The sequence below is a fragment of the Typopeltis vanoorti genome, chromosome 18, assembly GCF_054136105.1.
Source record: "Typopeltis vanoorti isolate ZY-2024b chromosome 18, IOZ_Tvanoo_1.0, whole genome shotgun sequence".
NCBI lineage: Eukaryota > Metazoa > Arthropoda > Arachnida > Uropygi > Thelyphonidae > Typopeltis > Typopeltis vanoorti.
Window position 1 is genome coordinate 11,869,465 of NC_143566.1, and position 14,911 is coordinate 11,884,375.

Below are 14,911 nucleotides of genomic sequence, written 5' to 3' on the forward strand. Positions count from 1 at the left end.
AACATCGCTATCGACAATAACATAGTCAATCAGACTTTTCCTATTCCTAGCCTCTTCTCTCCATGTGAATTTGTGCACATTTTTATGTTGGAACATGGTGTTAGTAATAACCAGTCCATGTCCTGAGCAGAAATCCAACAGATATTTGCCATTATTATTAGCTTTGCTCTTTTCTCCAAATTTTCCCAAAATATTTTTGTATGTCTCACAATCATTTCCTACTCTGCTATTTAGATCCCCAACAAGGACCAAGTTTTCCTTTTTCATTATGTCAGTTGCTTTTTCTAAAGCCTTAAAAAATTCCTCCACTTCTACCTTAGTAGAACCTTGTGTGGGACCATAGGCACAAATAAGTCTCATTGTCCAGTTCCCCATTCTCATATTTGCCCACATTACTCTACTTGAGACTGACTGCCATTCAAGAAGATTAGCCTCGTATTTTGTGTTGAATACTATGGCTACTCCTTCTTTTCCTTGATTGTCATTGCCTGAATATAACATTTTGTATTTAATGCTCAGAAAGATCTCACCAGTTTTGGTCTTTTTTGTTTCAGTCACCCCTATTATGTCGATCTGATACTTATCTAATTCCTCAGCTAGCTTCATTTCTTTGCCATTCAGGCTTCTTACGTTGATAGTACCGATCTTTAACTCTGGTGATGTTGAGTTGGGGTTTGTTTTCAGATTTGTTCCAGTAGCTGACTTTTCACTGTTCGCCCTGGTTCCCTGGCAAAAACAACGGGGGGGGGGGCTTGTTTAACCGGGCGACGCCCCAGCCGGCATGAAATTTTGTCATGTTGTACCATCATTTTTTATTTTGGTTTAACCAATAAGAATACAATATGGTCGGCTAAATCCCAAATTGCCAGCCAATCCTCGTTCGTTCGGTATCCAAGTAGATATCCAACAGGGTGCACCACGAGAAGGTGAGGATTGGACATTAGGTCAGAAGCCCTGGTCGGTTCTCCGCATTCCTTTAAAGGCTATGTGGAGATCTCCTCTCAGTTATACAGCTTTGACCCTTAAGCACCCCTTTATCCAAGTGATGATACTTCAATTGGATAAAGGATAACATGCTAGGGAAAAAAAATAGATTAGGGGAAAAATTAAAGAGATACATATCAGATCTTACATAGTATTGTGCAAAAATAATTTTAATCTGACTCTTTTAAATTATATTAATCTTTAATTACAATTCATACTATTAGGTAGATTTTTTTTTTTTTGTGGCCAGAATATTTAAAGTGCTATTGTTGGAGCTCTGGTTATATTTATTTATTATTTCATCCTCTGCTAATCTTAAGTCATCTTCCTAGCTGCTTTATTGACTGGTAATTCTTTGTGCCTAGTTGCAGTTTCTGATTATGTGTGCTATGGATTTTGCAACTTTTTATATGTGGGTCTGATACATGAATGTATATTATAAAATTAAAAAAATAACAATAATAAAATAAAAAATAAAAAACATTCCCAAAAAAACTGGGATAAATTAATTTTAACACACATACATGTAATGCTTTTATGTTTAAAGTAATTTTTTTCTACAGTATAATTGCAGGATGCTGCAAGAAAGACATTAACTTGGTTACATATTTTTTGTGGACTTAAGATGGAATTAAGAAGAACATTAAGTATTTTTATATTTATGTACTTCCTTACCTTGGAAAAATTCTTGCTTGTGCTATCATTTCCAAAACGGAAGTCTTTCCTGAACTCTGATCCCCAACCACCACAACCTAATTATCAATAATTTAAGTAGGAATTATAAAGAAAGTGAAATATTTGAAATTACCAAAAAACACTAACAGTAAATGAATACATAAGAGTCATTCCAAACCCACCTCTTAAACATAAACTAGGAGAGCCAATGCTTAATCACATTTACCAACAGAATGGCAATATTATTATAATCCTCACCACCTAGGTGTGGTGGTGAGATAGATGTTATATACGAAGGGCAAGTACAGATGGGAAAGGGAGGGGGAGTTGCCATGATACTACATTCAGGCAACTACCAGTCTGTTGTATATTTCATCACCTAATATTGTTAATCTCTCCCACCACAGTGTATTATGAAACTAATACTCATGACTTATCAGATTAATAAATGATGACAAATATTAATTTCTTCAATTTTATACAAGAAGCATACATTTGTGGATCAAAGCTGTGTCTTTTTTTTGTGTTTATCAAAATGAATACGGTTGAGGAAATTTATGAAACAAGATAAACATTATCACAGAGCTCCAAAAAAATAAATTTATTTTATTGATAATTAACATTATTGCTATATAAGTTAGATTTAGTTCATTAAGACAATTCATAACTATGTTAATGAACTAAGACCCAAGTCAGTGCAACTGTGTCCAGGTGAAATGGCTGTGAGAAGGGAACTGACAGAGTTTGAAAGGGGCACTGTGACAGGATACCATGTTGTAGGACTATCTGTTTGGCAAACTGGATCATCCCAGGTCAACAATCAATGATGCCATACCAGGATGGAAGTGCAGGGAATCAAATGAAAGTGCTACCCACAGTGGACAACCCACCACACCCAACGAATGTTACTATGGGGTGCCAAGAAGAATAATGTGTAAAAACTACTATTCGTTGACTGATACATTGAATGCAGAGTTCCGGGAATCAAGGGAAACACAAATTCACACAAAAACATTCAGAAGTGAAGCTCACAACATGGGTTTTCATGGTAGGACCACAATATGCAAGCCTGACATTACCAGAACCAACATGCAGCATTGTCTTCAGTGGTGCAAAGCAAGTGTACAGTGGGACATAGAAGCTTGGAAAGCTGCATTAGGGAGTGAAAAATAATGCTGCATCCTCTACTGAGCAGATGAAAAGGTGTGGGTGTGGCAGATATGCCTGGTGAATGTCTCTTATAAGAGTGTGTAACCCCAACTGTGAAATTTGGAGGTTGCAGTGTGATGGTATGGTCCTGTTTTTCCTGCTTTGGCCTCGGACTTCTGTTCTTGGACAATGCAATGCTTCCTACTGTGTGGTGCTTCTATGGAAATGATCACTATCTCTTTCAGCAAGACAATGTACCATGTCATAAGGCTGCTGCTATGACTGCATGGTTTGTGGACATTAATATCACCACACTTGACTGGCCTCCAGAGAGCCCTAATCTCCTAAAAGAGGTCCTGCATCCTATTAAGGTGGGTGCTGTTATGATGCACTTATTACTGAGAATGATTACTTCATAGTATGAATGTAGATTTGTACTGGCAGTTTTCTGAATTATAGCCAAATTTATTATAAGTAGAAGGAATCATTTCTATGAAGACAATACAGAATAGCAAGTAAATATTATTCATTTTTTTAATGGTCATTCCATCCATAAGAAAGGTTGTTTATAACCAACAGCACATTAGTACACTAGATGAGAAGAATGTTTAGGAAGAACAAGTTTAATTTCTTTGAGTGCTTCAAAAGATAGTCAAAGAAGGAATAAATGAAGAGATGATGGCTGTTAGACATTTATAAGATTTAAAAGAGAGCAAGGGAATTAAGTTATTTCTGATGAACAGTCCTCACAGAAAACAGACACCAGAAAATGAACAAAAGTATAAAAGAGAGTTGGTTGAATTGGTTAAAAGATGGATCATTAATCATCCAACTGCTCTCTTCTGTACCAAATCAAGTATCCTCATGGAACTCTTAGGGGCAACGTCCCAAGTGTAAGTATTCAAATCCACAGTCCACAGTATTCAATGGTCAGAAGGATATGCAATTTGCAGAGTCAATAGCTGTTCAAAGGTGAGGTAATATCTTGACCAAATTAGGAAAAACCTACTAAAAACCTAACTATTCTTGGATACCAATGACAAAAAAGTAGGTTTTCTTGACTATACCCCATTGAAATAGTCAAAATAGACCAGAATAAAAGGGTTTCATCTTGCAAGAAGTAAGACATGAATGAGTTTATCACTGATATTTACAAGGTTGTCATCAGAACCCAATGTGGAATTGTTCAGAGGTTATAATTTATAGTACCAGAAGTTGATATTTTGGAAGTTTGCAAGTTGAGTAGTATGAGGTTCTTCAAATAAGAAGAGTGCACTTTATCAGCAAAACTATAATTGGATTTATTGACAACCAGAGAAGGGATCAATGATATATAATATATATAAGGAACAGGGCAATTAGATGGATAAAGATCCATCTAACCTAATTACAGAGTTCAGAATACAGACCATACAATGGGAGCAAACTTAAACTTTTGAACTAAACATGATCAAATGGCTTAGAAATATCGAGAGCAACCAGCAGAGATTCCAGAGTCATCCATGGCATTTTCTCAAAGGTGGGTGACTTAATGAGAATAACCCTTGTTGATCAAAAGGGATGGAATCAACACAGGCAACCATTTAATAATTGAGATGTTTTCAGGTAACGCAGGTTTTCTCCATTACTATAGAAAGAACTGAAGTGAGAGAAACTGGAAGGTAATTTGATGACATAAAGATTTTTATTCCTTTTTATGAATGGCTGAGTATTACAGATTTCAAAACTGAAGGACAGGGTAGATATCTGTGGAGCAGAATAAAAATATTTGACACAGATAGCAAGTCTATTCTGGAGCGCAAACTTTCAGGACTTCTTCCTTATTCAAGATCTAGGTTAGAAGCACAGATCTTAATGAGGCCTGTTTCCTGCTTTGGAATCTTAATGATTTATACTTTTATTCATTTGCTTGGAGTCTCTCTCTCTTTTTAATATTTATTTCCTTTGGGGATTTCCATTTATTGATTGTATATGTTCTTTTATTTTCTCACTTACTACATGCATTTATAATTTATTTTGTATTTCATTGTCAATCCCTTGTATATTAAGTGTCATAATAAATTTCATTTTAGCTGTTATATTCTATTTTAATCCTTACTTCCATCGGTTTCTGAAACATAAAAGCACTCCATAGCACAAATGGAAGAACAACAGGATATATAATGAACAAAAATAGTTTTCATTATATTTTGAATGAAAAGCCATGAGCTTTTCCAAATAAAGGCAAGTTATCCAACCTCATATGGAAGTAGCAAAGTCTTTCTCCAGGAAACTTGCATTTTATAATCCAACATGCTGGCAAATCAGTCAGAGAACAGAGAATTTACAGACAAAAATAATATTAGTAGATGGTATAATGTACAGTAGCGGTGTTATGCACAGTAGAGGATTAAGAGGTGTAGATGGTTATGTGTAGGAGAATGCCTTCCATGATAAATACTTGAAGGCATGGCGGAATAATAATATTACTATTGGCATTGCCAATAGTAATATTATTATTCCTATAATATTGACTGACTTATAAAATTTTACTTGTGTGTCTTTTCTTTGCTTGCCTTTCATTGTTCATCTTATATAGCTTATATAGTTCATCTTATATACTTTGAAACAGTTTCATTATTATATTGTAATTCATTTACTGTCATTATTATATTGTAATAATATACATCATTATTAATCATTATCATCATCATAAGCCATTGTCAATCCAATGCTAGATGACAGCCTTTCCAAGATTACCCAAGAGATGTCTGTCGATGTCTCTCCTTCCCCTTGTAACTCCCGCAAATTTGATGATATCGTCAATCCACAGTGATTTGGGTGGTGTCATAGTCGTTTTTTCTCTCATGAAATTCAATCCAGTACCTTCTTTTGTCCATCACTGATCTTATCTTCAAGCAATATGACCAGCTCATTGCCACTTCAGATATGTCACTCTTCATGAGGAAAGACTTCGGTTTGCTTTCTTATCCACATATTCTTTTTATAATGTAGTAATAATGTGATACTAAGCATACTTCTTTCCATCCATATTTATTATTGCTCACAGAAAAATAATCTGAAATAGTAGCAATCCATTTTAGGCATCTATAAGCTTAAAGGCATACACTATACTCACTTTCATTGCTTGAAGAATTTGAGTTACAACTTGGTGTAATATCACTGAAAGCCATATCTCAAAATTCTATGCAATGGTAACTAACAGTTTACTATTGTTCAGCACATAAAACTGACATTCATACTTTCACACTGTTCAAACTTAAACATTTTTTAAATGCAGTGCTTTTTCTGAATAACAACATAACACTAGTAACAAATGAATGTAAACTAATCTAAACTCTATAATAAAGCTTAAAACATACCCTTGGCAAATGATCGTATGTATTGTAATTGGAATCATAGTCACTCAGTTCATCTAGTACTTCAGAATACATATCAATTAATGATTTCTGGAAATGTAAAAATCAATCATTATAATGATTACATAATCTGAATTAGTTTTAGACAAAATGTATTCTTATTCATATATATCCATGCTTAAATGGCATAATTTACTGTAAACAATGGAAAATATTTGATCTCACCATCGTCATCATTAATTCATGTATGAGTAGGATAATATATATATATATATATATATATATATATACACACACACACACACACATACAGAAAATGCATATAACAACTCATGAAGATAAAGTCTATCTCCATTAGTTGTTGTTATATGATACTATTAAATGAAGGTGAGCCAAGTTACTCTTAGCACATTTTATCTAAGAACAGAAATAGATACATATATACATACATACATCTTCAAGGTCCACTCTTCCTAATTGGGTTGTGGGGGCAACAGCTGCAAGAGGAACTTCCAGTTCTGCTTAGCTCTTCTGTGGAAGAGCTAAGCAGAACTAGGTCATCTGCAAAAAGCAGACGTCCAATGCTACATTTTCCAATTATGACACACTCACTGCCTCGGCTGTGCCTATCAATCCAGTCCATAAATATTATGAAAAGGAGAGGTGACAGAACACACCCTTGGCGGGGGCCAACGGAAACTGTGAAAGGTTTCAGACTTTGTGCTGTTTACCCTGACACAAAACTCTGGGCATTCATACAGGGACTTGATGGCAGCTAATAGTTGACCATCCACTCCATACTCCTGTACTACTTGCCAAAGCTTATCCCGAGGAACCCAGTCATATGCCTTCTCCAAGTCCACAAAACATGTGTAGACATTCTTGGCATATTCCCAAGATTTCTCAAAGACTTGCCTTAAAGTGAAGATTTGGTCACTTGTGCTTCTACCAGGACGAAAACCACATTGTTCTTCCTGGAACTTTGACTCAACTATGCTCCTGCACCGTCTTTCCCAGGCAGGCTGAGCAGAGAGATGCCACGATAGTTACTGCAATCCTTCTGGTCTCCCTTCTTAAAGACTGGTATCATTATGCCTGTCTGCCATTGCTTTGGTGCTCGCCCAGATATCCAAGCAGCCTGACACACTCGAGTCAGCCAGAGAACACTGTCTCGATTTAAGGCTTTTAGCATTTCAGGCCGAATTTCATCATCGCCATCATCAAACTACCTAGACCTTGGTCTCTTTTTCCTGTCATCTTGGCATCAAACACCTGTTTTCCTAAACTTTCTTCGCCCATTCTATTTAAGTGGCCATACCACCTTAGATTAGCTCTGCTGACACATTCTTGAATTCTAATAATGTCAAGTTCCTAATATCTTCATTTTAATATTGGAAGTTTTTCCACTTGGTTATACTATAAATTAAAGATACCAAGAAATTATATACTTGGTTTAATCCTTTATCCAAGTGTAAGCAAACAAGTTTGTGCCTGAACTATTTTCAGGACTGAGGCAACTCATATATAGAAGCGAATGACTTCACATCACTTGCCTTAGTATTGTTATGTCCCATTCTACGATTTCTGTTCTAACTTACTATTTTTAGTTCTGTCTTACCTTACAAATTGGCCTTCGTCTATATTCTTCTAACTTTTACTCTCTAGACATCACCAAAATTTCTACTAATATCTGAGTTATTGCTCCCCGTAGTATCCCTAGTATTTGTATTTTTACTGCGCCCTTTGGGATATTTAGTTTAGGATATTATATACATAAACAGAGAAAAAGAACTCAAATATCTGAAAGTGTAACTATTGAAGTCGTGACACTTAACTCAATCCATTAGACTTCCCATTTCTTAACAATAATTCCCCGCGTGATTAGGCTCGAATGTTTCTAAGCGGTGCATTGGATTAGCAATATCAGACAACTTTTTTATCCTTAAACAAAAGGTTTATTATTTCTCTAAACATGGTACACTTCAAAATACTCAACTAAATTACTTACACACTAAAATCAGCTTAATACAAGTAGTTGGGCTATGATCCGACAAAGATCACTACGATCATGCCGCCACAACAATTCAAAATATAAAATTACTTAACATGGACAAATTAGATTACTACACACTACTAGATTACTCAACTTCAAGTACACTAACAAAATTCATTTACTACTCTAACACATACTTATGACAATTCCGATTTTCTACACATTACATTACGCATTCAAATTCCTCAGGCTACTTAATTCTCAATTCACACTAATCAAACTCGAGATTTACAAAACCATTCACTTCATTAACAAACAACTATGTCATTAACTTTCCTTTTACAATATAGTAGGCACTCAAGATTCTTAGGACAATTAATTATTCACAAACCATCAACACTAGCTAGCTTACTTTTAACACTCTCTATCAAATTCTAAAGTCCTATTATAATTTCTCCCTACTCACTTTAACAGTTCCGTATTATGACAAAGGTACCTATCACAAACAACTTCTAGTTAACATAAGATAAAATTCACAATACCTTTCTTTAGCTTCACTTACGGGCCTTTACCTTCTACTGAATGAACTTGCTTGCTATCACTTCTTGCAATTCAGGGCTATATAAACATCTGCACGGTTGGCTGTACTATCCGAAATGAGGACATCGATATCTTCACAGCTTCCTATGACTCTATGGTATATTTCGCTTTCTACATAGGAATACGGGAATAGCTTTCCCGCTCACCTTCGATTCCTTGTTGTGGCATGAGGATATAAGCCATATCTCTCCACTCAGGAACACCGTGAAATCCACTAGAAAACCAAACTAAAACCACCGCGACTATCCAAACGTTTCTTCTCCTCTGGCAAAAGGCCTAAAGCCTCCTTGACTATCTAAACGTTTTCTCCCAAAAGCCACAAGCCTACTCTTTCTAGGGGGGGGGGGGGTTACCAACCCTTTTATAGCTGCTCCCCTAACGGCGCCCTTTCTTACTTCTTTCTCCCGCCTCCTACTTGTTTTTCGTCTGTCGACCAATTGGGTAGCATTTTGCCGCCATACGTCATTTTGATCAGCAACTCGTAACGAAGTTTCTATCCGGGTATAGGCCCTAAGCGATATTCCGTTATTTCTCTTGTTAGCCTCTATCTTAACCCCCTTTCAAACCTTTTCTCAGAATTCTACTTAATGCTTAATCTGTAGCCTCTTACATAGCGTATTTCATGACTCATTCTTTTCTACTTATGCACTTAACTCTTTCATTCTTAATCGCATTACTATATTAATTCTTAGTTAGCTACTTATTTAATACAAATTCCTTGTTTAGTCATAATACATGTTAATACATTCTTTTCTTTTGCTATTTTAACTAAACAATAAACCTTACATTTTATTCATTTTATACTGGATGCAAGAATATCTTATTAATTAAATTATTCTTTTTATGCAGGGGTTTTTATTTATGTTATTTATTCTTCATGTTACACCATGATAACTTAGAATATTATATTCTCAAGATATCAGGTGTAACAGTATTCCATAATGCAAAGCACATATCCTTGTGGACATGTATAATGCTATACATTATGGGAAGGGTCACTACTAAGGCAAGTGCTGTGAAGTCATTAGCTTCTAAACAAGAGTCGCCACAGTCCTGAAAATACTTCAGGTGCAAACTTTGTTTGCTTGCAATTGGATAAAGGATTAAACCACATTTCAAGTTTTTGATGGCTTTTTCTACCTGAAATATTGATAAATACTCCTCCTCCTTGCATTCCTCTTTTTCTAGTATCGTTCTGTCACTGCTTGGTTCGTTTAACAGTCCTTTAAAACAGTGCAAGATGATAATTATTCCAGACATCTAGGATATCATTATCGGAGGTTTTCATGTCTTCTTTATCATCCATTATTCCTTTTATAGTATACTCTTTCGTCCATTTATAAGCTTCTTCAATAGCCTCCAGAACATTTTGCCACCTTTCTGATATTTATTTTCTATATTCTTAGCAAATTCTTTCAGATCTTGCAGACTCTTACAAGTTTGCAAGATTCCCTGACTAAATTGAATAACTGTTGTAATAGATATGATATGAAGGTCAACAATAAAAAGACAAACACAATGAAAATAAGCAAAAGTATTGAAAATATCAAATGCATTGTGAATGGAGAACCTACAGAACATGTAAAACATTTCAGCTACTTAGGCATGATTTTTAGTGAAGATAGTAAATTAACTATGGAAATAGACAACAGAATCAACAAAGCTGGTATGGTAGGAAGTCAACTGAATACATTCATATGGAATAAGAGAGAAATTAGTAAGAGCACTAAATTAGCTGTATACAAGACAGTGTTCAAACCAGTTTTTAACTTATGGATCTGAGAGCTGGTTCAGAAGTAAAGCACTTAACCAAAGACTAAAGACTGCAGATATGCGAGTCCTTAAAAAGATTAGAAGCGTGAACAGATGGCATCAATGGCAATATCATATTAAAAAGGATGATATTAGGAAAGAACTTGACATTGTTAGTATCCAGGAATGTGTTAGCAGAGCTAATCTCAGGCGGTATGGTCACTTAAACAGAATGGGAGAGGAAAGATTAGTAAAACAAGTGTTCTCTGCCAGGTTGGAAGGGAAAAGACTCAGAGGAAGACCAAAACATAGGTGGATTGATACGGTAAAAAGTTCCTTAGAGGATAAAAATATAAGACCTGATAATTGGAGTCTTGACAGATAACAGACTGATTTGGAGGAAAATTGTAGATAGGAAGTTAGTAATGATGTAAATTTTTCATGTAGTACTATCATATCCTGTACAGCCCTTGAGGGTAAATGTCAGGAATTTGATGATGATGATATCCAGATTATGAGATTTAGATTATGAGGACGGATTGTAAGTATGTGGATTGCAGACTCTCATTAACAGGAGAAAGAGGGGTGATATGATAGATGTCTATAAACTTTTGAATGAGTGTTATAGGATATCAACTGATGAAATTTTTCATTATATGGAAGATAGGGAGAGAACACAGGGGCATCCATGGAAGTTAAGTTTGTTCACAGTCAAGAAAGGGGTAAGAGCTAGGTTTTTCTCTCATAGAGCAGTGAGTGAGTGAGTGGAATAATTTGCCCTTAGGGGTAGTGAGTGCATTTAGTGTGAATGAAGTTAAGGGAAGATATGATAGCTGGTTTGGGTGATTTATAGCCTCCCTTGATGAGTCCTTGATTCCCTGCAGGATTCAGATAATAATAATAATAAAATATGGCACCCTTTCAATCTAAACCACCCTATTCTAGTTTTGTAAATATTAATGTTCCATCAGCAGAACCTGTAGTATCTAAGTAAAAAAAGAATATTAACAAGTTTTTAGATGAAACAGAAATTAGGAAACTCACCAATCAATAAAATATTACGTTCAATATACAAGAATAGAAATATTATGAAAATCTAATTAAAATCTAAATAAGTAATATATAAATACATAAATTTATCTTGTACTGCATTTACTTTTCGTATATCAGTATCAATACAATATCATTTCAATTTTCTAGCAAATAGCATTTTCAGCTATCATTGACTGTTTCATTTAGCAATTTTTCAAAGTAATTACTCCATACTTTAAAGATATTTTTTTTCTCCAGTTTTCATGTCACCTCTATCTTCTCTAATTCCTTTTACCGCACTCTTTCCAACATTTCTGAGCTTTTCCAACAACCTCCAGAATTGCCACCTTCTTGATATTTATTTTCTATGTTCTTACCAAAGTCCTCCAATGACTTTTGTTTAGCTAATTTTACACAGTGTTTAGCTTTCTTACATTTGTCTCTGTATTCTCTAAGAGCACAAACTAACTTATTTTCTGGGAACTTCTGATATGCTTTCTTCTTTTCTTTCACTGCCTCCTAAACTTCCTGTGTCCACTATGGATTTTTCTATCCTTGCAGACAACCTCACCACATGCGTCTCTGGCTGAATCAATTAGTGTTTTCTTCAGGGCTTGCCACTGAATTTCCAAGGTTTGGTTCCTGTTCTCAAACTCTTTCATTTTTTCTTGAATAATGTTTGGTTTTTTTTAGTCTGCAGTTCACATCTCAGAGCTGCTCAACTTTTATTCACTTTAAAACTTTCTTATACGTTCTTATTTTCAATATGAAATTCAATTTTATTCTGCTCAAGACTAAATGGTGATCACTTCTAATTTCAAATCATCTGTAGACTCTGGTGTCCTTACACCAGGGAGAAAACATCACTATCGACAATAACATAGTCAATGAGACTTTTCTTATTCCTTGCCACTTCTCTCCATGTGAATTTGTGCACATTTTTATGTTGAAACATTGTGTTAGTAATAACCAGTCTATGTCGTGAACAGAAATCCAACAGGCATTTGCCATTATTATTAGCTTTGATCTTTTTCCCAAAATATTTTTGTATGCCTGACAATCATTTCCTACTCTGCTATTTAGATCCCCAACAAGGACCAAGTTTTCCTTTTTCATTGTGTCAGTTGCTTTTTCTAAAGCCTCAAAAAATTCCTCCACTTCTACCTTAGTAGAACCTTCTGTGGGACCATAGGCACAAATAAGTCTCATTGTTCAGTTCCCCATTCTGATATTTGTCCACATCACTCTATTTGGCACTGCCTGCCATTCAAGAAGATTAGCCTCATATTTAGTGTTGAATACTATGGTTACTCCATCTTTTCCTTGATTGTCATTGCCTAAATATAATATTTTGTATTTATTGCTCAGAAAGATCTCGCCAGTTTTTGCCTTTTTTTGATTCAGTCACCCCTATTATGTCGATCTGGTACTTATCTAATTCCTCAGCTAGCTCCATTTCTTTGCCATTCGGGTTTCTTATGTTAACAGTACCGATTTTGAACTCTGGTGATGTTGAATAGCGGTGAGTTTTAGGATTTGTTCCAGTAGCTGACTTTTTGCTGTTTGCCCTGGCTCCATGGAAAACAATGTGTGCCTTGCTTAACCAGGTGATACCTCAGCAGGCATGAAATTCTGTCATATTGTACCATCATTCTATATTTTGGTTTAAGCCAATAAGAATGCAATTTGGTCGGCTAAATCCCAAATTGCCAGCCCATCCTCATTCATTCAGTATCCAGGTAGATATATAACAGGGTGCACCATGAGAAAGTAAGGATTGGACATTAGGTCAGAAGTCCTGGTAAGTTCTCCACGTTCCTTTAAAGGCTATGTGGAGGTCTCATCTCAGTTATACAGGTTTGACCCTTAATCACCCCAGCCTAAATTCTTAGCACCACAATTACCAAATTTAGGATAAGACAAATCATTGCTGTAATGAAAAATTAACTAGAAGTTCTATTTATAATAAATTTAATTTAATCCTTTATCCAAGCATAAGCAAACAAAGTTTGCACCTGAAAATACCTTCAGGACTGAGGTAAGATGGTGCAACACCAAGCAACTCCGAGCAAAGGTGGACCAAGCTCTCATCACTCCTTGTCTCAGTTTCTCCCATAATGCAAAGCACATCTCCTTGCGGACATGTATACTGCTATGCATTAAAGGAAAGGCCAGTCTGGGTAGTGGCCCTTCCCTTAATGCATAGCAGTATATTTTTTTTTTAAATTTAGTTTTATGTCCACATTTGGGTCTGCCTCCCATTGACGAGACTTCAATAATGGTTGAAACCGGTCTGGGTAGTGGCCCTTCCCTTAATGCATAGCAGTATACATGTCTGCAAGGAGATGTGCTTTGCATTATGGGAGATATTGAGACAAGCAGTGATGAGAGCTTAGTCCACCTTTGCTCGCAGTTGTAGTGTTGCACCACCTTACCTCAGTCCTGAAGATATTTTCAGGTGCAAACTTTGTTTGCTTACACTTGGATAAAGGATTAAACTAAATTTATTATAGTCTAAACAAGTGCAAAATAAACTTTCACGTTCTAGTTAAACATGATTTTTTTTTTTTAAATTTAGTTACACAAATAACCTATGTTAGCATGATTAATAAAAAGAAAGTTTTATTTGGTATACACATCCCAGGAATTGAAAAAATATGACAAAAATAAATCAAACCTTCATTTTGCGCACTGCAATCGATTTGCCTGACTTTATCATTAGCTGCTTCCGTAGTTCTTTGTTTTCTTTTTCCAATCTTTCAATTTCTTTCTGATATTTCATCTAGAATATTTTTCAAGAGGTAAGAATATACAGTATAAGGATTGCTCTAAAAATAAAATGGAGTATTGAATGAAAAATGACATTAAATTTTATACAAACAATAAAATAGTAAAAGAAACAGCAAATGAAAATTATAAGGATAATAAGACTGTTCATAATACACAATATCTGTTGAAGCACTAAGATATCCATAGATCCTCAGAGTATATCAATTTTTGACAGTAATGTCATATGAGAAAATGGCAGTCAAGCCTTCGTTATTCACTGAATTTAATATAAGGGATTCCGTGTGATGACTATGTGGTCAATGTACTCATTGCAAGAGTGAATAGGTTATGATATTAAAGTTAGTGCAGAGAGAGAGAGAGAGGGAGGGAGGATATCAGAAATGTTTCATGTTCAAGTGCAAGAAATGTGAATTACATTGAAAGTGGGTGAATGAAGTAATGAATATTAATAATGTAAAGCATGACAGTGAAAGTGTTCTGAAGAATGCAATGGAAGGAGTGAACAATAGTGGACAAAATATGAATGAAAGTGTAAAAGTAGTAGTGTGATGATGAGCTTATGCTGTCTTTCATATGA

At 35.2% G+C, this 14,911-nt stretch overlaps 1 protein-coding gene across 3 annotated transcripts in view; it reads right to left on the bottom strand.

Annotated features, from left to right (window-relative positions):
• Opa1 (Opa1 mitochondrial dynamin like GTPase) overlaps nucleotides 1–14,911 on the bottom strand; it is a 712,584-nt gene that overhangs the window by 503,874 nt on the left and 193,799 nt on the right. For 2 of the 3 annotated variants that reach the window (XM_090408405.1, XM_090408403.1), the window contains 3 exons: nucleotides 14,222–14,326; nucleotides 6,171–6,257; nucleotides 1,660–1,736 (listed from right to left, as the gene is read on the bottom strand). In XM_090408405.1, the coding sequence (XP_090264531.1) occupies nucleotides 1,660–1,736; nucleotides 6,171–6,257; nucleotides 14,222–14,326 (269 nt within the window). Of the gene's footprint in view, nucleotides 1–1,659; nucleotides 1,737–6,170; nucleotides 6,258–14,221; nucleotides 14,373–14,911 lie in introns of all 3 variants that reach the window. The other variant, XM_090408406.1, reaches the window with a different exon arrangement.